This window comes from Syngnathus floridae, chromosome 22, assembly GCF_059516105.1.
Source record: "Syngnathus floridae isolate MCC-2025c chromosome 22, RoL_Sflo_1.0, whole genome shotgun sequence".
NCBI lineage: Eukaryota > Metazoa > Chordata > Actinopteri > Syngnathiformes > Syngnathidae > Syngnathus > Syngnathus floridae.
Window position 1 is genome coordinate 6,412,276 of NC_142434.1, and position 23,230 is coordinate 6,435,505.

General features: G+C 45.4%; 2 protein-coding genes across 2 annotated transcripts in view; one reads left to right on the forward strand and one right to left on the reverse strand.

Moving 5' to 3' along the window:
* snd1 (staphylococcal nuclease and tudor domain containing 1) overlaps positions 1-23,230 on the forward strand; it is a 98,914-nt gene that overhangs the window by 34,397 nt on the left and 41,287 nt on the right. The window lies entirely within an intron of this gene.
* Positions 10,780-15,901, reverse strand: lrrc4.1 (leucine rich repeat containing 4.1). The gene has a single exon (XM_088366237.1). The coding sequence runs from the start codon at positions 14,214-14,216 to the stop codon at positions 11,367-11,369; it is 2,850 nt and encodes a 949-aa protein (XP_088222363.1). The 5' UTR covers positions 14,217-15,901; the 3' UTR covers positions 10,780-11,366.

The window sequence follows — 23,230 nt, forward strand, 5'->3', positions numbered from 1 at the left end:
TTCACAGACAAACCGAGCCTTTGTTGATTTTTGTTTTCCCTCAGTACTCCCCAGTTATGACTTCAAAACCTAACCTCTGAGGGGGATGTTGTTGTTTTGTTTGTTTGTTTTTTCTCCTCAAAAGTGTTTTCTCTAGGATGAGTCAGCTCCAGACGAAGCACAATCACTCATGTCCCGTTGCATTCGTAAAAAGCGTAAGCCGGCCTTAAAATGACTCCCAATGCACTGGTGCTGCATTTTTAATGAGTCGAGACCGAGACGTTCGCGAGGTCGACAATATTGGCACCTACCATGAGTTTCTGCCATTGTGGCATCATTATGTTATGTAACTATAGTCAGGCGATGGAATCAGGGAGATCTGAGTCTGACTTTAGTTCTTTGCTCTCTTTTTGCCGATTGCAACAAATCCATCACATGACAGTAGTCTTGACAGCCTTGTTACACACATAATCTGGATGATTTTATGCTTGAGTACTCCCTTCTTATCAAATCCGCAATGGTCTGATCATCTGTTGGCTCTTGAAGTTGTTGCGATTATCAGCTTGTCCCATCAGTCCACAGCAAATCACTTGTATGATTTGTTTGGCACAGTTTTTACACCGGATGCCCTTCGAGACACAAGCAACCCTTTTTTTTTTTTTACCGACACAACGTATGATCAGACATTCTGTTTTGTGGGGTTCATATCAAAAACCAAAGGAGTTTGCGATAATTACATGGAACTAGGGCTGTCACTATATATTATTCTATTGAGTAATAATATGAGAGTTTATTTTATAATGAAGGTATATCACAAAACCGTTTCCCCCCATTTACTGTTTATTGGGTGTTTATAGTGATAAAAACAATTAAATAACACTCAATATCACACAAAAGGGATTCATGTTGTACTGTTGGTGACGCCAAAAGGCATTTGGCATCCTTTTCAGTTACTAGTGCGTTTACAAATGTCACAAGAGTGTTGTCGGGAATGACTAAAGAATGACAGGAATGACTAAAAAAAAAAAAAAAAATCGATGCATAATTACCGTTGAGAGAGAAACATTAGATTATTTGATGTTTAGAAGGTAAAAATGGCTCTAAATTATTAATCAAATGATTTAGTTGTCGATTAAGTTGATAATGATTCCTTGTCGATTAATTGATTTTAGAACCACGACTGAGGAAGATAACAAAATCAAAGCTTCTGTACTGATTCCATTTTCTGGTAGTCTGGATGTCTTGCGTACTAGGATGTGTGGAAATGTTTTTTAGTTAAATAATCATCTATCAAGATACTGAAGGATGTGCACCCTTACCTCTGTTTTTGGAGCAGAAATGTCAGTACTGGGCATCAGATGTACTGGAAGCGGTGGCTGTAGTCTTCCAGCTTTGAAGAGCCGTTCATGACTTGATCGTAGCGTTCTTGAACTTCCCGTCCAATCAGCAGGATTTTCCGATCTTAATTGACCTCTTCAAGTGTATAATTATTTAGAGTCAATCGGTTCAACCATCACGCGGGCAGTGCAACGCCAATCAATTCACTTTCAATTCATTCTCCTGATTCGCACTGATGTGAATCATTCAAGCGTCTTTTGCTTCTCTAATTTTGCCTTTTTGCGCGACACGGGACAGCATCCATGCGCTCTCATCAATTCCCATTCCGATCCAGACTTATTTTGGCACGAGGCAGGTGTTGGTGGTGTCTCTTTCATCGCAACGACCTTTCCCGCAAGTACTTGTGTTTTTCGCTCCTTTCCCACCACCCCCGTCGTATGCCACCCATCAGCATGCAAAATGTGCATCCGAGGAAGATGTTGAATAATGTATGCTGTGGTTTCCTGCCCAGTGAAACAAGACAGACGGGTGGTGGAAGGGTTGGGGGGGGCGGGGGGTACAGCAAGCGGCCCCCCTGGGTCCTTTTTTCCACACCACACTCTGTAGTTAAACAAACCACCAGTGCAGACAGCAGACAGCCTCATATCATAGATTACTGCTGCTTTATGGCCACGGAGACGAGGCGCCTAGCGCATTCATAAACATGGATCAACAGCTTGACCAGTTTGGACAGTATGTAAAGCTCTCCGTGTAAAGGCCAGTTTTACTCTGTAAAACCTCTCTGCTAGATTAATTACAGGCTGTACGGTTAATCTTTGTTGAATCATATTTGTGTTCCACGCAGTCGTGTTGTTGTTGCTTTATGAGCCATTCATCATTCCACCCGCTGTTGAATCCTGGTCATCCCCAACAAATGAAAAATGTTCCTCTGCCTGGAGATTTATCCCATGTATTCCGAGATAACGACCTTTTAAAAAACTGCAACCGAGGAAATATTAAAGCCATTTTATGAGCGTAAATAGCTTTTATGGCGAACAGGACTGACCATCTGATTCCCGCCGGAGATTGTCTTATCTTAGTTTTTGGTTTTGCAATAGTAGGGGGGGTGAGGGGGTAGTGGTGGGGGGTACGGTGGACAGCGCTAACCCTTGAAAATGGTGAATTATAGCCCGGAGGTGCGAATAGGGCGACCCACATAACTGCATTCATGCCATTACGGCAGCGGAGAGATGGATGGGCCTGAATAGAGATGGCGAGATGAGAGCGAAGGGAGAAACCCGCTTACCGCTTTATTGCCCCGACTCGTTTACGAGGACGACCTTGCGCTTCAAGTGTGTGTTTGCGTTGGGGTGTGTGATGGAATGGCAACTTGGCCAGCCACTCTTGATAAGCATACACTTTGCAAACAGTTCAAAGACACGGTCACTTGCCGCCTGGGGACCAGCCGAATCCTCTCAGCACTCTTCCCTCCTACCTGAAGGGCATTGCGGTACGCTTTGCCGTCAATTAGGGCCACAGAATAATAATGCTTATGCCTCTCATGCTGCACTTGATTCGCCAGGTCACCCATAGCAGTCGACTCTCTTAACCCCGAGTTCTTTTGCCTTATTTGACTCCTCTGTCATTGTCGGTAAAAATGCACGTATTGAATTGGGCTCTGACAGTCCAGCGTGGTGTTTGATTGAACTCATTTGTATGAAGAGATGCTGTTCTGTGCTGAAGTATTGTAGACAATTTAGCGCTAATTCACAACTAAAGATGGGTCAAGTGATTGATGACCCTGAATCGGTTGCCAGCCAATCGCAGGGCACACAGAGACAAACAACCGTTCGCACTCACACTCAGGGACAATTTGGAGTGCTCAATCGGCCTACCAAGCATGTTTTTGGGATGTGGGAGGAAATCGGAGTGCCCGGAGAAAACCCATGCAGGCCCGGGGAGAACATGCAAACTCCACACAGGGAGGGTCGGCGGTGGAATCGAACCCGCACCCTCCTAACTGCGAGGCGGACGTGCTACCCAGTGTGCTACCGAGCCACCCTAAATGAATATTTGACGCACCAAATTTATTGACTTAGCAGTATTCTACACTTATTAAATCTTTTTTTTAAACAAATCACTATCAGAATTAGAGACTTTTAAATTAATCAATCGGCAACAAACCGATTATCAAATTAATTGCCTGGTAGTTTTCGAATCGAGTAATTGTTGAGACATTTTGAAATGAAAGATTGTCCAAATCTTCAGATTTCAGGCTCTCACAAGTAATAATTCTCGGATTTGTCTAGTTCTACATTTAAGCGGACAAATTTTTGTAAACATCTGCTTTTACATTGGAAATCAGTGACCATAAATCCTTCCATTGAGTACTAGCGCTGGTAGCTCAACTGTTGGTTAGTTGTAATGACCCCTCTCTATTTACCTTTTTTCTGAATTTGGTTCTCCGTGGAAAAAAGTTTGGAAACTCAACTCAACACAATTAGATCTAGGCTGGCCTTAGCTGTAGTTCATGCAATGCGACAATGGAAATGCAAAAAAACTGCTTAGTGACTATCTTGTGAAAACAGCTTGTTGGTTTTTCAATATTAAATGGCGGGCCTTTTGTTATTTTTTTTATACTTATCAGCATCCGGCCCCTGTTAAACCGAGAAACCCCCCCACTGACCCTCCACCCCATTACGTCTTCCAATCCTAACCCTTTCTCTCGCATGTTTTTCATACTTTGTATTATCTCTGTGCACTCGCCAGCTTGACAGATAAGAATAAATAAAAATGAAGTCTGTGACGACCAAAGATTTTAAAGACGTTAATCCTTGACCAGCTTAGCCCATCTCAGCATCTCCTTCCATTTCTTTACAAGACGTGGCGGCTATCTGCTCCGTCAGCTATGAGCGCCTCCCCGTCCTCGGCCCGCAACCTCCCAAGCCCTTTTTCTCCCGTGTTTTTGCCAAAGGAGAGTCGGGTGTATAAAAGGAAGGACGAGTCTGGCGAAATCTTTTCAGGATAAAAAAACACGTCAGGGGATTGGGCTGTGAGCTTTGAATTCAGATAATGATAATGGCAGCAGTGGGGGACTGACTGGAAAGATGCGCATGTGCTTTCTTTGAAAACACTCTCGGCTGGTTCCATAAAACGCTGGCAGGGGCGCTGTGGCTTTCTTGAAAAGCTTTTGGTCGCCGGCTCAAATCTCTTCAAAGCCAACGTTTTCTTCGCTTTTCTGCAAAGAGCCACATTTAATTGTTGTAATCGTCGTCGCTTTCATCAGTTGACACTTTGCGCACTCAATTTGGTTCCGATGTTCCGGCAAAATTTGAAACATCTGGCCGGGCTGTTTGATTCAACTCCAGCCAAGGTTTTTGCAAAGCTTATCATGCTTCTTCCAAGATGCCCGCTGGTTGTAAAGCTCCTAAAAACCTGACACACTTGCTTCCATGGTGAGCATAGCACCATCAATTTCCCAAAAAACTGATAATGTGGACAAAATGAATAGTTTTGTTATATTCCGATTTTCTCCGATATTCTGAGGCATACCAAGTTCAAACGAGTGTAACCAAGCTAGGATTATGTTTTTAGCAACTGGAGAGCCACCGAATGACGTGATAAAAACTGGTTAGTGATATGATTGATTAAGTTATGTTGCAGCTAGTTATTTTCATTTTGGTATCCCTACTGTCTTCCATACACCGTATTTGTCTCCGTCTGCCACCTTGTACCTCGGTTTCGTCACTTTTGGCGGAGAAGTGACACTCAAAGCGGGGCACAGCAAGTTATCTCCTGGAACAATGCTAATGGACGCATGTACCGCTGTGAGCAAACAGTTTGTGCCCGCGCTGCCAAACGAGTGGGAGGCCGAGCGCTTGCCAAGTCTACTCTCCATGCAAAACCGTTGATTCCGCTTTCCGTGTCGACGTCTTTATAAAATCATCTGCTCCGTGCCGGCTTGCCCCGACGGAGCGCTTGTCCCTTCAGGAAAATTGGCTCGTTCAAAGAATGTGTGCTTTTATACTTGGGGAAAAACGGGCCACGGCTCACTGCAGACACAATGTGGCCTCGGGGGCTGCTTTAAAGGGTCATTTCAGGACTCCGTGTATTTTGTTTTTACCGAGTCATGCAATGTTCACTTGCAAAATTGTCTTTTACGAACTTAAAATATTAGCTGTATATATTGCCGGAAAGTAACCGTGTCGGTGAACCACTGCTTGCTTCACATCTGAGTTGCTTTGTGTTGACGGGTAATTAATTCATTAGGCAAGCGTTCCTTCAAATTTCAGGAGGTTCCTTTTTTTTATTGAAATGCTTCACGTCACACCTCAAAAACTTCACAAATCATTTCCTGAAAGAAAGCCCAACCAATTTGCCCGGATCTTTCCGGATTACTTCCAGTCTTAAGAAATATAATTGATTCCCTCCCTCCCTTTGCTTTTAGTCTTTCCTCCCATATCGGATTTAAGACATCTAATAAGTCTTTGCCGTTTTTTTCCCCTCCCATCCCGTTGCTCCCTCATTGATGCTGAAGTTCCTCTGAGGTTTTCACTGATGAAACTTTTAGCGTCGTCCCTGTCTTAATCTGCCGAACGTCTGTTTCATTCCAAATACAGGAAACTATTGAATATCGAAGTAACTCACGGCATTAACACACAAAAAGTGTTACGGTGATTTATATATTGAACATACGATGATGCATCACGATTGATGTTCGTATTCAGTGGTATCAATAATGTATCAAAGACAACACCCTCACTCAGATGCTACTTAATAGAAAATAACATTGATTTGACAACTCACTCAACCTTGATGCCGTCCTTATTTACATAAGCCCACGATTGCAGCAGCGCTTGAATAATTTTCTGCCCCAACATGAAAATTTGTGAGTGATCCACACAGCTTTCATCTTGACATTGCTTTCATCACGCGGCGGCGTGCTCAGCATAGCACGGCATAGGCACGGTCAACTTTTTTCAAGACCGACTGGCGCCTCGTGACAATTACAAGCTGTGCAAAGTGTCAATATTTCACACTTTTTTTTCCATGCCCTCCAGTTGCGTGGCCCTGCTCATATGGAAAATCATAAATAACGCGCAGCTTTAATTCTTTTTCAGTCCTCGTTTTTCTATATTAGGTCCCTGCTGCCTTTTTCTTCAACGTCTGCAGCAATGCAGGGAACCATTTTATCACCCCAATTCCACCCCTGCTCAATCCCCCAAATGTCTACAGCCAGACATTTATTCCTCGCTGAGAAAAGATGAAATTACCCCCCCCCCCCCCCCCGTCTAAAACTCTCGCAGCTTACTTGACGGAAAACCAATCTCCTTATTTTCCTCCCCACAAACACATTCCTTTGTTACTGACCAAAGGTAAATGCACGTTTTTTTTTTTCTTTTTAGTAGCACAAAAATGACTTTCAGTCCTGTATTCCTAGACCAGTTATTATTTGTGCTGGGCAGTAAATTTAAAAATAAATGCCATCTAGTTTAAAGCCAATAACTTTGACCCCACTGGCTGGCGTGTTTGATCTTAATCAGCGATACCCTTTCATTTCTTCACATATGCCCCATTTTCCGCTCTCTCCCTCTCGCCCCAGACGTGATTTACGATGCAAACTCAGTCTCGACCTGCCGGACGCCCTTGTAAAAAGCTAGGATTCCCCATGACCAAACCCCTCCCCTCCCGCCTCACCGCCTCACCGCCATCGTCTGTGGTCCCTGCTAAAACACGGGTGATGTTTTCACTAGTGAACGGAGCATTAAGTCTTCAGTCATGCAGATTCCCGTGACGACCAGATAAAAAAAAAAAAAAATGATAAAAAAATCTATTAATTGAATGAAAAAAAGTTGGATAAAATAAATCTATTAATTGACTGGAAGTACATAACATAAAGAATTAAACAGATTCTGCAACATGGTTAATTCATTTTCTCCCTCATTCGTCATTATAATACAGACATAAATGTAAGAAGGCCACAGCCCCTCAATAGTAGTAGTAGAAGACAAAGATATGTTTACAAATGTTACTACTGCTTATGTTCAAATATTTGTTGCTTAAACACAGACACCAATTTTGCCAGCTCACCTATGGCGTCGTTTGTCAGCACTAAGCTAGCTATCATTCCGAAGGCAAAGTTATGGGAATGATTTAAATACACGTTAATATAGTCCATACATAGTACATTTACGTAATTTGTACATTTAGTTTGATAGTAAACAGCTTGAAACCTCTTCTTTGAAGAATTGTTCACTGCCAAGCTGCTGCTTGCTGTTAGATGACTGTCTTTGCTTCTCAAATTTTGGATTTGAAATGGATTGGCCAAGGTACGGCTAGTTGATTTCACACTATTTTGTAAACACTAAAGTACGTTGGTATAGTTGTACAAAACGACACGATTGTATGAAGCAATATCTCGACGTGGAATTATTATGAAAGTCTTGGTTTTTGACATGAGGACCAAAGCGGCTAGCCCTGACTCATGTTGACTCACTCGGCAACATGCTCGCAGGCCTGCTCAGAATAGCCTGCTGCACTAGCAGACTGGCCAGTCACAGTGTACGTGTGCGCTCGCTGAAACGTACTTTGGAGCCGCGTGCCGACTGTTGGACTAATTGTCAAGATGCTTGTTTTGGGCGGTTGCTGGCTTGTTGAGTTACAGACGTTCTGAATTTGCATGGCAACTTGGAAGACAGCGTTTAAATATTTACCAATACCAATATTTAAAGTCTCATGAGTGACACTGTTGATCTTTCTGACTTGCTTACGTCAATGTCATTGTTTCAACTTCGCCTTAATCAGACTTTTTAAACAACACAACACACGCTCTTCAGCAATTCCCATGCTACACCCTTTAAAAACATTTGTAACCTATTAAATCCCATCGTGTTAAAAGTAGCCCCAAAAAAAATTACTGTTGCACTTTTGTGGAACACCCCATGGTAGGTGCTCGGGTACCATTAAGGTTTTTTTAAATTCCTGTTCGTTATTGGTGTGCAACCTGTAAAATGGAGTCGCCCACTCAAAGAAAGCGCACACATGCACACGTGTGCATTTTGCCAGTAATTGCGCTCCCTGCCCCCCCACGCCACATTTGTGCTGACCTCACACACCTCAAACTCTCATATACTCTCTGAGCCCCCCCCCCGCCTCCCACTCCTTAACTAGTCCCAATGGTCATTTCCATTACTGCTATCAGCAGTTCATATTCATGTCCTGCACTAACCCCCCCCCACGCCCCCTCCCCCCCTCGCCGTCCTCCTCCCGTGGCGGCCACATGGCCCTGGCGTTCATATCCCCCGTTCCATCTGTAGCTGGCACTCTTGCATCACATTTGCGCAGCTCACTTCCCTTTCCCTGCGCCGCTGCTCTCCCCTTTTTGCTGCACCTGTTTTTTTTTGTTTTCTTTATGTTTTGTTTTTTAATAAATCACCTTTTTGTTCTTTGAGCTTTTATATTCATGTAACTTCATACATCCTCTATTTACTTCCTCTTTCATGACTGCTAATAAACAGACCGGATGAGCAGGGGATGGGAAGATGGATAGGGGGAGAAAAAAAAAGAAACAGGAGGGAGAGATGGAGCGGAGCGTTTCCCAAGGAGACGTGCCCTTCAGTAACGGCCGAGCCCATTGGCTGACGGATGACCCCGCGGCCGCGTTGACTGATGAGTATGACGAGGCCTTTTATAGCACACACACGAGAGAACGTCACGCTCTCATGAGCCGGAATGCGCAATTTGCTCATTGTCATGTATGGTAACATTACCAGTTTGAGACCAATACATGTCCATAAACTAATCAAATATTTTGCTTGGGTATGTCAGCCTCGTGACACATTTGATAATGTTGTTTTTGTGTTTTTCAAATTACCCCCCCCTTGGGAAATGCTGACAGGCTTTCTCTCATGGCGTTTGCAAAACGCACGCAAATATTTAAAACGCAGGCTGACTCATCAACACAAAGCCAGAAACGGCGAGCAAAGCCTTCGTCAATGTCACTGTAAGTGATTTTTGTCGGGTCGAGCGAGTGAGCGGATGCTGCACTGCGGTGGGCTTACCCCAACCCCCCCCCCCCAATCTCTTTCTCCCCACAGTCCAATGACAATTATTAGTAGGAAGTGGAGCTCACATCTGACAAGGTACTAATTAAGCCGCAGCCCTTTGGTATTAAAGCAGACCCCCCTCGGAGTTATTATCACAGGGTCCTCTGCTGACGCCACAAGCCTTCCTGCGCAGGAACATCCAGTTCCTTCCTGTTTTTTTCCCCCCATTCTGACAAAAGACGAGAACACAAACTCCCGAGTTCAAGTGCCATTCCACACTAACACTCGCATCACTCTCCCTCTCTCGGGACATCATTAATGGCCCCTAAGATAACCAGTAAACTCTTTTTCTCAGATTATAAAAAGACAGGCGAGACTGCAGGTACGACCTCCCCCCCCCACACACACACACACACACACATTTTTCCACCACTTGTCAGTCCAATTATCTAAACTTGCCCCCACCAGTCTTGTTGCATCGTCCTTTGGTTTTGATGCTTCTTCAATTTTGATTTCTCCTGATTTTCAATATTTGTTGACAATTAAGCCTTCAGATGTGTCACAAGGAGGAGTTTTGAAGTTCTCTGTTTTCCTTTGTGTACATAAAAAGCACCGGTGTCCAAACATTCATTGTACAAAAATAAGGATTTTGATGTTCTAAAAAATGAACCAGGATGCGCTTGGATATTAGCTATCAAAGGAAAAAAAGTATTTGGACCTAAAACACTGGTTGTTAATCGTTGTTGTATTCCGTGTATTTTTTAAGTAGGCCTGTAGCCATTACCTTGCTACTATTTCGCAAGTGATAAGACAAACTGCGCACTGCCACATATGTTGCATGTTATTGCTCTTTGTCAGACGCTAATCTGCGTAGCCACATTATGATAAAGAGGGGCAATCGTGTCAGAAATGAAGAATGCCCAGTTAACGGTGAGACCTAACCGCCCCCCCACCACCACCATCATGCTGATTGATGAAGCCACAACAGCTGGCAGCGCAATGAAAAGTGAAATGACGATCTATATTTTCCGGCCGAGATGAGGTCTTCACTTTTCAGTCGCTATTTCACCCGAATTTATCACCTTTTTACTCTTTGACGTGTGATTACATCAGCTCGTAAATCTCTCACCCCGGAAGAGGTTTGCTTCATCATCAGTGGTCGGGGTGAACAATGCGCTTATTGTTGCTATGATTGCCATTCGTTCACCTTTAATGATGTCAATGTTGGGTTCTATTGAACTGGCATGATCTAGCACTGTGGCTTCAAGCTGTAATGTCGAGCGTAGGAAAAGGGAAGGGAAAAGCAGCATGTCGGAGATCTGAGTCATTCAGCACGCACGGGGTTAAAGGCAATAGCGCTGCATCTTGCTGCAGTATCTAACAGCAATTGGCTGATCTTTACAGTAACACCGACAGGAGAACAGGAAACTACAGCAAATTAGGTTGTGTGTTTCTTACAAAAAATCTTTTTATTGCATTTATAACATTTGGCACGGTACAAATTCTTGGTGCTTTTACAAGATGAACCTGTAAAGATCAACGCTGACCTTTCTGGTTTTTTTTAAGGTTTTTGTTAAAGAAAGGACTTTTATCTGTATAAATATTTCCTCGTATCACTGCATTCTCTGTAGCACGGTGTAAAAATCACACAGAATGCCCAACCCCCCCTCCCTTTTTTTTTTAAACAACACTACCCTCATTTGTCAAAGTCAAGACAGTTTCTTAAACAACATTATTTTAAATAGAAGTTACAAGTTAGAAAATAGTTTCATTTTCTTTTTAATATATGTTTCTCTGTCACCAGCCCATGGTAGTTTCAACGTGTCCATATATATATATATTTATTTATAAGCATGTACAACAAGAACTTGTCAGTCTTTGCGTCTGCTCTGTACAAAATAGACGTTTCTGTCCCTTTTTTTTTCATTGTGCATTCTATTGCATGATTTAAGTGGGGTCAGGATAGGGGGTGTGGCTTTATGGGCAATAACTGGGGTATAAGGGTGGGATGTCTAAACCTTTTTTTCAAATCTGAGTCTCCTGTACTTTCTCCTTGGTGTGAGTTTTAATGACAAAGGGCTCAGCCATTGTCGTGATGGTGCTGGGCAAGGTTCGAGGCAAAGAATTCCCCACGTTGTTCTCTGTCCATTTGGCCCCGTGACCACTCGGTTTATAGGTGTTGTATTTTGGCTTCATGGTGCTGAAGTCCATTTTATGAGGACTGTAGTCCACCCTATGTGGACTGTAATCCATTTTGGGTCTCTGAGCATGGGGACTGAACTCCGATTTAAAGGCGCTGAAGTCCGCTTTGTGCGGGCTGAAGTCGGTCTTGAAAGCATTGTAAGGGTCCTTGGTTTTGTAGTTGCTGTCAGGTTTACATTTCTGGACACTGTAGTCCATTTTGGGTTTTGGCTGAGTGCTGTAGCCAGGCTTATATGGACTGTAATCCGGTTTAGGTCTCGGATGAGTTCCAAAGTCGTGCTTGAACGGGCTACTATATTCAACCTTGTGTTTATGCTGAGTGTTGTAGTCTGACCTTAATGGGCTGTAATCGTGTTTGGATTTTGGTTGGGTACTGTAATCTCTCTTAAACGGGCTGAAGTCAGTCTTTTGCCTTGGATGAGTGCTGTAGTCTGATTTGAAAGGGCTGTAGTCTGACCTTGTCTTTGGGTGAGTCCCAAAGTCTGGTTTGAATGGACTGTTTTCAGCTTTGGATTTGTGAGTGTTGTAGTCCTGTCTGAACGGGCTGTAGTCAGGCTTTTGTCTGTGGAGGCTAAAATCTGGCGTAGATTTGCAAGTGCTATAGTCTTGGACCGACTTGTGACCATGGAAATCCATGTTGGGCTTGTACGTTGTGTACTCTGCTTTTGGCTTGTGAAGGGTGAAATCAGGCTGAGGTATGTATTCGGCCTTGGGTTTGTGATAGCTATAGTCCGTCTTGTGACTGTGATAGTCCATCTTGTGTATGCTATTATGGTCTCTTATTTCGGGTAGAGTCAGAGCTGTCTCTTGAGCCGCAGAAGCTGGTGGCGGAAGGTCCTCCTCGTCAACCTGGATGATCTCCACGGTGCGAGCAGCCGCCACGGTGCTCCTCTGCTGGTGGCGCTTTCTCAGTTTGTAGAAGGCAATGAGCATCACGGCAGCCAACAGCGTTACTGCCACGAAGCAGCCGATTATGATCTTGGTGGTTTTCATGACCTCATCCAGACTGGGGCCGGACTTGCCAGGCTTGCCGGTGGCCCCTTTGAGTCCGGGCACTGCAGATGGCTTGGCTGCACCAGGTGGGCTGTCTGTGCTTTGCAGCAACACAGTTGGTGTGGAGATGAATACTGGCTGAAAGACGGAGGGTGAGGCAGTTGTGGTAGTCGTTCCAAGGCCCAGTCCTCCTCCCGCTACGCCAGCCACCGCAGTAGAAGCAGATGTCGTTGTCGTCTTCTTGGGTTTGGGCATCTCTGTGGTCGGCCCCAAGACCTCCACTGTCACAGTTGTAAAGTAGCTCAAGTTGGAGGTGTTGAGCTCGGCCGCACTCACGTTGAGGTAGGCTGACGCGTTGGACTTCCCAGCTGCATTGGATACCATGCAGGTGTATGTGCCAGTGTCAACAGCCAGGACATTTGAAAAATTTAAGGTGCCATCGGTGAGTACAGATATCCTCAGATGACTCGAGGCGTGAGTCAGTATAGTCCCGTTGGGTAGGAGCCAGCGTACTGAAGACATCTGGGCCGTGCGACAGCGAAGCTCAGCCACTCTCCCAGCCGAGATGTTAAAATCCCTTGGTGCGTCTGCAATGAACGGTGCCGAACACTGGGTTGCAGCCCCCTCTCCTTGCTCTACCTCCACAAGCTGCCGACCCCTCATGTTGGCAGGCAAATGGCATCGTCCACAGCAAGTAGAGTTTGTAGGGATGTATTCCCTCAACCAGCGTGCTAACCATACAGCATCACAGCCACAGTTCCAAGGATTATGGTGGAGATGGAGCTCCACCAAGTACCTGAGCGGGGAGAACAGATCATGGGGCACAGCGCTCAGGTTATTATGGGCCAGATTAAGCTCCACCAGTGACGGTAAGTCATCAAAGGCATTACGTTCTATCACGGTTATCTGTGAGTTCATCACCCATAGCTTTTTCAGTGAGTTCAGGCCTTTAAAGGAGCTCGGCTTTATCACGGGGAAGTGATTTTCAGAGATCTCCAGCTCCTCCAGGCCCTTAAGGGGACTCATGTTTGGCATCTCCCCCTTGATGTTGCACATGCCCAAGTTGAGGTACTTGAGATTTTGTAGGCCTTCGAAAGCTCCGTCTGAGATGTACTCCAGTTTCCGCAACTCGCCAAGGTCCAGTCGCATCAAGGAGGGCACCCGATTAAAGGCGTAGGAAGGAATGCTCTCAATGGGGTTGTTCCTCAGCCACAGTTCCCTTAGTTTGGACAGGTACTCAAAGGCCCCACTGGGTACCACCGTCAGCCGGTTGTCAAACAGCTCTAGAGTGTTGAGGCTGGTAAGTCCATTGAACGCGCCCACCTCAATCTGCCGAATGGCATTCCGCCCAAGCTGGAGCACCTCAAGGTGGTGCAGGTGGCGAAATGAGTCAGCCTGCACCGCCTCGATGGCGTTTTCCATCAGATTGAGGTGTCGCGTGTTGGCCGGTATGCCCGGGGGCACGCGAGTGAGGCCCCGTCGGGTGCACACCACCTTTCCCTGCTGATTACTGCAAGAGCACTGTGGGGGACAGCCCTGTGGTCCTTGAGAGGCCGCCGCCCCTAAGGCCAGGGAGGTGCTGCTCCATGCCCGTGCCATCAGGAACACTACACAGAGTAGGGCGGTTTTCCTGGCACGATGCGCAGCTACCCTCCCCAGGAGACTCATGATGTGGCACATTCATAATTCAGCATCATCTGGGGGGCTGGTGGTGGTGGTGTGTGTGGGGAGCGGAGGGTTTGGGCACAGGAAGATGAGATGGTTGACTTGACTTTAGTTTTTCCAAGACCAGAGTCAAAAGGCTTAAGGAGACTGAAGAAGGAAAGGGGACATTTTGATATAATGACACTTTTTGACACTTATCTTGAGTTAACAATGTATTCTCATGATCTGTGCTCACGAGTGAGGGGAGTGGGTCGAGGGTGCTGGCTGAATTGCAACATGGATGAAAAGGACACAGTGGTCAATTAAGCAAGCAAAAGCCATATTACAAAGACACAAGTCGAGAAGGTAGGGTGTCGCAAACTGATGAAAAGAGGGGTTGAAACACTAGACACCTACCTCAAGTTAACAATACAGGTCCTTCAACTGAGACATATAGCTTCCCCTCACAAAGAGCTGTGGCACTCACTTGAGATGCACGTATTTCCCCAAGCAGCAATGTAAAGCCTTTTAACAACTGCCCTGCTAAACCAGGATGAGCCCTTTTGTAAATCCATACATCCAAGCCGAAAGATTCGAAGGCCCTTTATGATGAACGTTTGTCTCTCGAGCAACAACAACAGCAAAAAGAAAAAAAAAATTGTACATAGGAATCCACTCAGGCTCCCAAAGAAGCAATGCTCCACTGCTGGCTTCTGGCAGTCAGCTCCTCTTGCCTCGCTTGTCCTTGGAATCCGACAGTTGATCCCCTCGATAGACACCTTATCCTGGTTTCCATAGCACTGGTCGTGTTACACAATTGTCCAAAATAGTCAGATTAGGACCAAATAAAAAGGTTGAAAAAGAATTACACAGTCCCTGTTTCCAGTGTTCTTTTCTTTTTGTTTGCGGCGCTCCGGAGGTGAGATTGACAATCCGGGGGGTAAAAAAAAAAAAAGAAGCCCCCACCCTCCTCCTCCTCCTTTATATTCCTGTGCCCACTTTTCAGTGGTCAATCATTTGGTCGGTTGGTCAGTCTGACAGCTCTTCTATCTTTTCATCCTCAATGTGGCGTCGTGTCCACTTGGATTTTTTTCCTCCTCTCTTTTCCTGCGCACTCGGCAGGGGTTGCAAAGACTCGGCGCGGCTCCCGGCTTTTTCCCGCCGTCCTTATCCCCTCATTCCCTCTCGTCAAGTTGCCGCACACTGCGGCCGTGCGGCAAATTGCGGACGCACGCGCTTCATCCTTGCCAAGCGCACACAGCAGCAGCTGCAGCCTGCCTCCCGCGCACTTCCCAATAATCCGTCAATTTCTTCAGAGAAGGGAGGGGGGGAGCGGGATGGAGGGTAGAAGTAGGAGAGGAGGGGAGAGGAGTGGTGGTGGTGTTGATCAAGAGTGGGGGGGTGAGTTTAGAAGAAGGAGGGGTGGTGCGCAGTTTCTCCTTTCTCTGTTCTTTTATCCTTTTCCTTTCCAGTCCTCTCTTTTCTCTTGTTTTTTTTGCTTCTTCTGAAACCCCTGCTCCTCTTGTGGCGCCGATCAGCGCCTCCTTTCCGACGCTGCGTCCGCCCGGTGGAGAGAGCAGCAAGGCAGCCAAGGCAAGCGCAGGGTGCAAGCAGGGCTCACAGGCGTGACGTTAACAGTAGCGTCGATGTGGAAAGGATCCGTTGTAGCAGCTAAAGGGAGAGAGCGAGCGAGCTTGGATCTTGCGCTCTCTGTCTGTGCCTCTCTCTTCTCTCTCTCTCTCTCTCTCTCTCTCTCTCTACTCATTCACTCTCTCTCTCGTGCACTCTCACTTTCTCTCTCGCTCTTGTTCTCGCTCTCTCTGCAGTGTCCTGAGGTAGTTGGGTGAGCTCAAAGCACTCAGACCTTATTTAGAGATGCACCTCTTGAAAAACCAGTTTTCTCCTGTTGTCCCGCTGCACTCTTTATTTGAAATGCGCTCTCGTCGCCTGGCCTAAGGGTATTTAAAGAAGCAAAAATGAGTAAAGAGATAAATAAAAAGAATGCTGTCTTGCCCTTCACATTTTGTTCTGTAGTGGGAAAACTAGCGGAACATGAATGGAGTGCTGACGCATTGTGCTACCGGAGATTGTTCCATATGCGTATAGCTACGATCACTCCCCTCTCCAAGACTCGTCACCCGAGGTCACCCTCGCCTTTCTTTGCTGTCAGGCTCACCTTTCAAGGTTCACTGTGTCACTCGTGATACTAGTAGCAAGGCATTTATTTCAATTTCCCATACCTCATCACGGAGGCCATATTTTTAGCTTGAGACCCTTTTTTTGGACTCCCAGGGCCCACAAGGTTGAAACTTTCAGGTCCATCAAAGACCCAATTGCTAAGCTTCCAATCCGTTTCTGTTGCGCTTCCCGTTGATGTCATGTTTTTGTCACTACATGTCCGTGCATTTAGTCTCCAAAACCTATTCAAGCCTCCAAAATGTATGGCGCTTAAACGCCTGGACCGAAGCTAAACCTTGCAATCCCACAAAAGGTCATTTTCAAGAAGGCAATTGGCAGGAAATGGGACATGCTCTACCACTCCGCCCCCCTGTGTCAGTATAGCCTAAAACAAATGCACCCTACTGTCCCATCACCTCGATATCGCAGATGATTTGTACATGCCCCATGTCCATTAAACCGGGAAGCTTCGTGGGTAATTGATGGTCGCTAAAGCTTGCTGTGACAGCGCTACTGGATGTGTGTGTGTGTGAGCTAGCAGATAAGCGTGTGAAAGCGGGAGAAGGAAAAGAGAGGAAGAGCAAGCACGGCAGGCATAAAAGGTCATAGCGCCTGTAGCGCAGTGCACTATTCCCACCGGCGTAACGAGCACACACTTCGGCGTTATACACCCACCGACTTTCTTCTTTACTTCATCGCAATTGAATACCAATGGGCTTCAATCGAGCACATTGCAGTCGCACGAGTATGCAGAAGGGATATTCCTGAGTTAAGGTGAAGCCTTCCTCTCTGAAATGGGATTCCCCTTGCAGGACTGCCCCGTGCGATGTTGTGTAACTGCATCTTCCTCATTGATTGCCTGATCTAAAATGGGACGTTAGGCTATTAAGTCGCAGATGTGTTTGATTGTAGATGACAAGTTGCTTTGTCGGTGTCGTATTTCACATCTTGGTGAGCAGGTGACCGCAAATGAGTCAATCCAGTCCAAAGATTCAGTGACCCAGAACATACCTCACAATGGCTTTTCGTCTTGTCTCCTGGTATAATCCTCGCTCAGTGGCTACATGAAACCAGTTTATGGCCTGTCAAACTTTAATGTGGTCAACCTTTGGGGGTTAGAGTGCGAGAGTTTGACCCAGAGTGCGGGGGCTGGGCGGCGACCCAAGGAAAATCACTTTTCCTGAGTGAACAACGTTCACCTGGAATACAGGCAGAATGTGAGCCAAGGCAATTTTACATACTGTTAGATTTAGAGCGTCGATCCGCCGCTTTAGATTGTGCCAGTATACAGTACACATGCACGGTGAACGGCAGCCAGGAAGAGAGGTCACACAGTCGGGCCCCATATGTTCACAGTAAAACACACACTTGGCGTTGACGAGACAAGTGTTGTCAGGCCGTACCTCCAGGACCGACCGACTGGTGGTGACCTGATGAGCTGTCAGATATGTGGGACCTTCACACCATAATGCCAGCCTCCCGATGCCCTTTGCTTACCCAAAGGCTCTCTGGAGCCTCCCTAGAACCGGAGGGCACCGCATGTGGTTTGGGGGTATCGCGCGACCTACTTTGGCGTGGCTTTATCGGTCGCGGTCTTTGGACGGGAGTATACAAACCGTACCCAACACCCCCTGCGGCAAGTGCTGGCAAATCTGGGCTTTGGCCAGTCACATGTAGGTCAGCAGCCTGTGTCCGTTTGCATATGTGTGCGTGTCACTAGTTTCATTTGGATTAAAAGGCCTGCGGTGTGCCATAGCGCCAATGAGAATCAGATTAGTGGAATGTATATCTGCATGTTAGGACGAATTGTAATGTCATTGCCTGAATCAAGGAGTCACCACGCGAGTCCATAGGCGAGTCCTGGATGTGGTACACTTCTCTTAGAATATTTCATTTGCTGAACAGTTTGGAGACTTCTATACACTGCTCATGCACTTTGCACCAATCTTTCATGGTTTTCTTCCACCATATCCATTGTAATTCTCGTTTCGGCATCTTTGCCGCAATTTTCACCGTAGCTCTTTTATATGGAAATTCAAGCGACCGTGTCGAGGTGTCATTCGTAAGTGGTGTTGAGCAAATAAACAGTGTAATCACCCTGCCTTGAACTTGCTGCCTAAAAGAGTTTTTATTCAGCGGGGAAACGAGGCACACTATTTTCGTCCACGTCTTGAGGACGATTATGAAATTTTTGCACCGACTCGAATGGCCTTTTAAGTGGCCTGTAATGTCCCTGTGCTTGATTACGCCGCCCGCACTGATGCAATATTATCTTAAGCCACTTTTTCCAAGCTGCTGCACTGAAACACACACGTGCAACTCAATGACGCTGACCTTCAGGCAAAAAAAAAAAAAAAGATTATAGTCCATCCCTTTTTCATCTTCATTTCTAGGAATTAATACGCTGAGAGATTACAGACACACACACACACACACACACACCAGTCACAGTTTAAACAGCTTCCCCGTTTGTGATATCATTTCATAAGCGCCACACAAGTTTAATCAAGCAGCAGCTTTTCTAGAGATTAATATTGGGCCATAAGTGCATATTAGCAATGTCCGTCTGGCCAGGTTTGTGTGAGACAAACCTTGAACTCCATTCCCTTTTTGTAATTGACTTTCACTCTTAAATTAACACATTCAGCATATTTGTAGTCTTTCAAACGAGGGCAGCATGAGGTCTTGACAGTTGAAGGCAAAAGGATGAGTGTTTCCTTTGCATCTCATTCCGCGTTATTCAATGTTTGAGCTTTAGCATGCTGCCATTGTCTCCAGACTAATGGGCTTCATTATGTCGAGCTGTGTTCCTAGCGGCTGCCAGAGCCGGGATTAGCCGTAGCGCTGCGTTAGCTGGAAGCAGAAGAAAAGGCGCTGCTTCGTTAGCAGTCCTTAACCCTATCAAGGCGACACGAGTGCTCCGTTTTGAGCCGATACACACACCAAAAAGTCATCGTTCTCGTTCCTGTACTAGCCACATTAAAATTCATTGTACATCTTTGTACATGCGTTTATCACAATGTTGTGTTGCGAACTGACAGGTCCCAGAAAATGGATATCTCTGTTGCCAGGCAATCTGCAGGTAAAACACAGCAAGTCACGACAGCGGGAGGTTTAAATCTTTTGGAGGTGCCAGATAAGCTGCCATCTTTGTAGAGATAGCCTGCTTCTTCTCTTTTTCTATGTCCTGACAGCGTTTTGACTTTTGATTTTAGGCAACAAAGGATACAAAAAATTTCATTCGCCTCGACGTCGTCATCTGGGCCGACTTAAACAGTTTGTAGCCTTGATAAATGAGTCCTGGCACTGTAAGTAGTCTTACAACGGAATATCTGCAGGTAATCAGATCAGCTGTTTAAAGCTCTTAAAAGCAAACCGCGATACCTTCAAGATATTCTTTATCAAATATCTCCAATAACGCCATTGTGGCACATTTGAATAGAAACCTTACTGTTATCCGTCTGACCTCCAAGCATCCTTTCAAAGCTTATCGAAAGTCACTGCCTTTGCGATGTTGTTGCGTCCAAACGACTAATCCCGAAATCTCGCTCGCGCTTCACGTCGCACTGGGATTAGTCTGACCGAGGCCTATACATCGACCTGGTGACTGAATTAAAGCTCTGTACTCAAAGGTGCTTGGTTGATGGGGTTAAGGTCAGGGCGGCTTCCCCCATCTGTTCCAACCAAATCGGAAGCATAGAGTTATAAAAAAGATTATCACGTTTCCAGCTACACTTCAATTTTTGTTGTTGCGATGAGATTTGTTCCTAATTGGCAATTTTACATTCTGCTTTCTCAATTGAAGTAAAGGTAAGGTACATGCTGGTCACCTTCATTTTAGCAGGGGACTTGTTGTCATGTGTAAGAATTTGCTATTTACTATGTGTGCATAAAGTCGGCACACGTTGGCGGTTATTTCCTTCTCGCTGGCCAATGTTGTCGCTGAGTAATGGACTGCACATCGGCCATTTTTATGCCTCTTCCAGGGACAACTGAGGTTGATTTTTTTTTTTTTGTTTGTTTTCTCCCAACTTCATCTGCCTTTCCCCTTCTTGTGAAGGTGATATGTTGGGCTTTTTTTTTTTCTTTCAAATTGACTCATGGGTTGACTGTTAAGTATGTGTCCGTTTTGACTCAAGGGTAGGAAACACCTAAATCATCAGAACCTACAAGGACAGTACATGCCTTAACTCTTAAATACCTTCATTAAAGTCAATGCTGTGGATGGATGCTGCCGTCAACTGGTTGGCGCAGGCCGACAACAAGAAACAGCAAATGAATTGTGGTGAGAATTCACAGCGTGCCTTTAAAAACCTTTACAAACCTTTAACTCAGAGGTCTCTTTGCTTGAGTGTGTTTTCTGTAGCAGTGCAATCAGGTGTATCCCCTCCGGAGGTAGGTTTGTGGCAGGGTTGCGCGCCGGTCCGGGTTATGGTGGGAAGAGGAAAAACGGGGGGAAAAAGCAGCAGGCAGCACTTTCTAAATTAAAGTCAATAATACAGCGGCGCGTTCCATCAAAGGCGGCCCTCCCACGCCGTCGCTAAGGAGAGCGGCGGGGTCTAATGTCGATTGACTTCTCCCGAGTACCTGTGCACTGGACCACATGTGTTTGTGTGGGTGAATACACACAGATTGAGTAGAGGGGGTGTCGGCTATTGCTGTACAAAAGTCATAACCAGGCTACAGTCCCCTGCCAATTTTTGGTTTAGCCGTGGCTTCAATGACACATTTTAAATTTTCAAGGTGTTTTAATCGTGATCAATCGTGATTAATCGTGGTTGTGGCTGTTTTCCTGGCTCTCCAAGATGGGGTCTCTAGCTCTCTTGACAAGTTTCTGAAAATTCAGTCCTTGAAGCAAGTTTCTCAACACATTCCTGCATGTATTTGGAAGATTTTGTTTTGGTCGGATGAAATTGAGCTTGAACTTCTCGGTCATTACAGCCCATGGACAAGGAAGGAATTATGAACAGTTCAAAGTAGCAGTCAGAATAGCAGTCAATGTGCGCAAAAAATATTCAGGCTTTTGCTCGCATGTCATGTCTGGACCATCTGAATGTTATTCAAGGTTAATCAGAGGTGTGCTGACTATCATACATTTGAATGTCTTTGGTGAATAATTTTAAACACAGCCCCAACCCATTTGGAGAGAGTGCACACTTTTGCCACAACATTATTTTAGGTTGTTTTTTTTGGGGGGGGGGGGTGTTGTCAACTCAAGAAGAGAAACATCCACTGCTGCATTCTAGATTGTGTTCCTCATGAGCAAATGTTAGTTTATGACGCAATCTAACGAGCGGTTTTTATGTTAATTAGACGAGTGCACAAGTTAGTTTCCCGTGTTGGTTGCTGTCAAAATGTCTACTCATGTACTGGCGATCGAGTTTGACAATAGCTTTTTGGTCAGTTGATGGCAGGGAAATGGCAGCGTTCAATCTGTTTAAAATCTATTCAAATGCAATAACACATTAAAAGGAGCCATCGAGTGTAAAAGTGCCCAGCGCCTTACCTGGAGCTTTTTTTCCCCCACTGATACCCACTTTTCTGCGAGTTAATGGACTCTTGCGAGACGGCTCGGAGCCACGGTATTTAGTGGGAACACTGCGGTTATTTGAGGTGGCCAACAATCCACTTGTCACGTCTCCTGGGTTAGTGCTTCGACAAGTTTTAATATCCAGAAGCTAAACGGCTGTTTGTCGAGTTATATCCAAGTTGTTGCTACATTTTTTTGGAAGACGCTGCAATTTTTGTGATTGTAAAGAAAAAAAAAATTATATATATATATATATATATATATATATAATTTTTTTCGCCCACCACTCACGAATAGTGAAACCATGCAGACGTGCCGTCTAATGTATGTTTTAGCCTGCGGATGACTTGTCAGCCCACAGGGATGCCATTTGTTTGTCCCGTTTGTTGACAACAACAAAATAAATGCTACTCAGACAGTCACCTGAGTTTTGTTTGAAGGAAGCCACAGTTGAGCGTCTAGCAGAAAACGCCACAAGACAACAGCCCGTGGGCGAAGGCATCGACTTAAAAAAAAAAAAAAAAAAAAAAAAAAAAGGTGTCGCATCGGATATCAGCGCAGGAAGTGCGGCCGGCAAATTGTTGTAAGCTTGTACCTGCATAATCCGCCACTAGTGTTGTCTGCCTGTGGCTATAGTTGGGGTAATTGAATCTGCCGCCTGTTTTCAAGGGAGTTCTACCTATTGTTTCACACAATAGTCATATCTTAGCGGAGGATAGCGTTAAAAGTGCATCTGCCAAATGAATCAAGCGTAATCAGTGATACACTCGGATACAGATCATTTAATTACGGCTACCTCTTGAGTGCAGGTGCTCTGCAATCTTCAATGCTTTGTTTATCTCGCTATTATACTCCCGTATCTCTATCCAGTGCCCAGAATGACAAAAGAATACACCCCCTGCCTAAAAAAAAGCTTTTTAAAATCACAGCTACCCCCGTGGCGAAGCTCGAGGCCAGTAAATTCATTCATATGTTGTTAAATGCGACAAATATCCACTGTCTCGATCGTTACGAACAAGTTGTTCCGCCTTTTGGTTGCCCTTCTTTTGTCTTTTTGTCCTTTCGCCCTGTTCCAGCGTTAATCCTTCGTGTCCTCTCCAAGTTAGCACTGATTAGCGGCATCTGGATTATGGCGGGCATTTAGGCCGCCAAGACGAGGGCAAATGAGGACAAAAGCAAAACCCCTTCGAAAAGGCTCTTACCAAAAAAAAAAACCTTGATCTTTTTACGATGGTTTGAAATTCCCACACCACCCCAACCAAGTAACAGACCGCGAATAAAGCACTGATGTTAAAGCCTCTCTGACCGCGTCGACACGCCACTTTACAGCGCTCTATTTTGA

What these genes read in the sequence shown, in the direction of transcription:
- lrrc4.1 (XM_088366237.1), bottom strand. Translation starts at nt 14,216, where the DNA reads ATGTGCCACATCATGAGTCTCCTGGGGAGGGTAGCTGCGCATCGTGCC.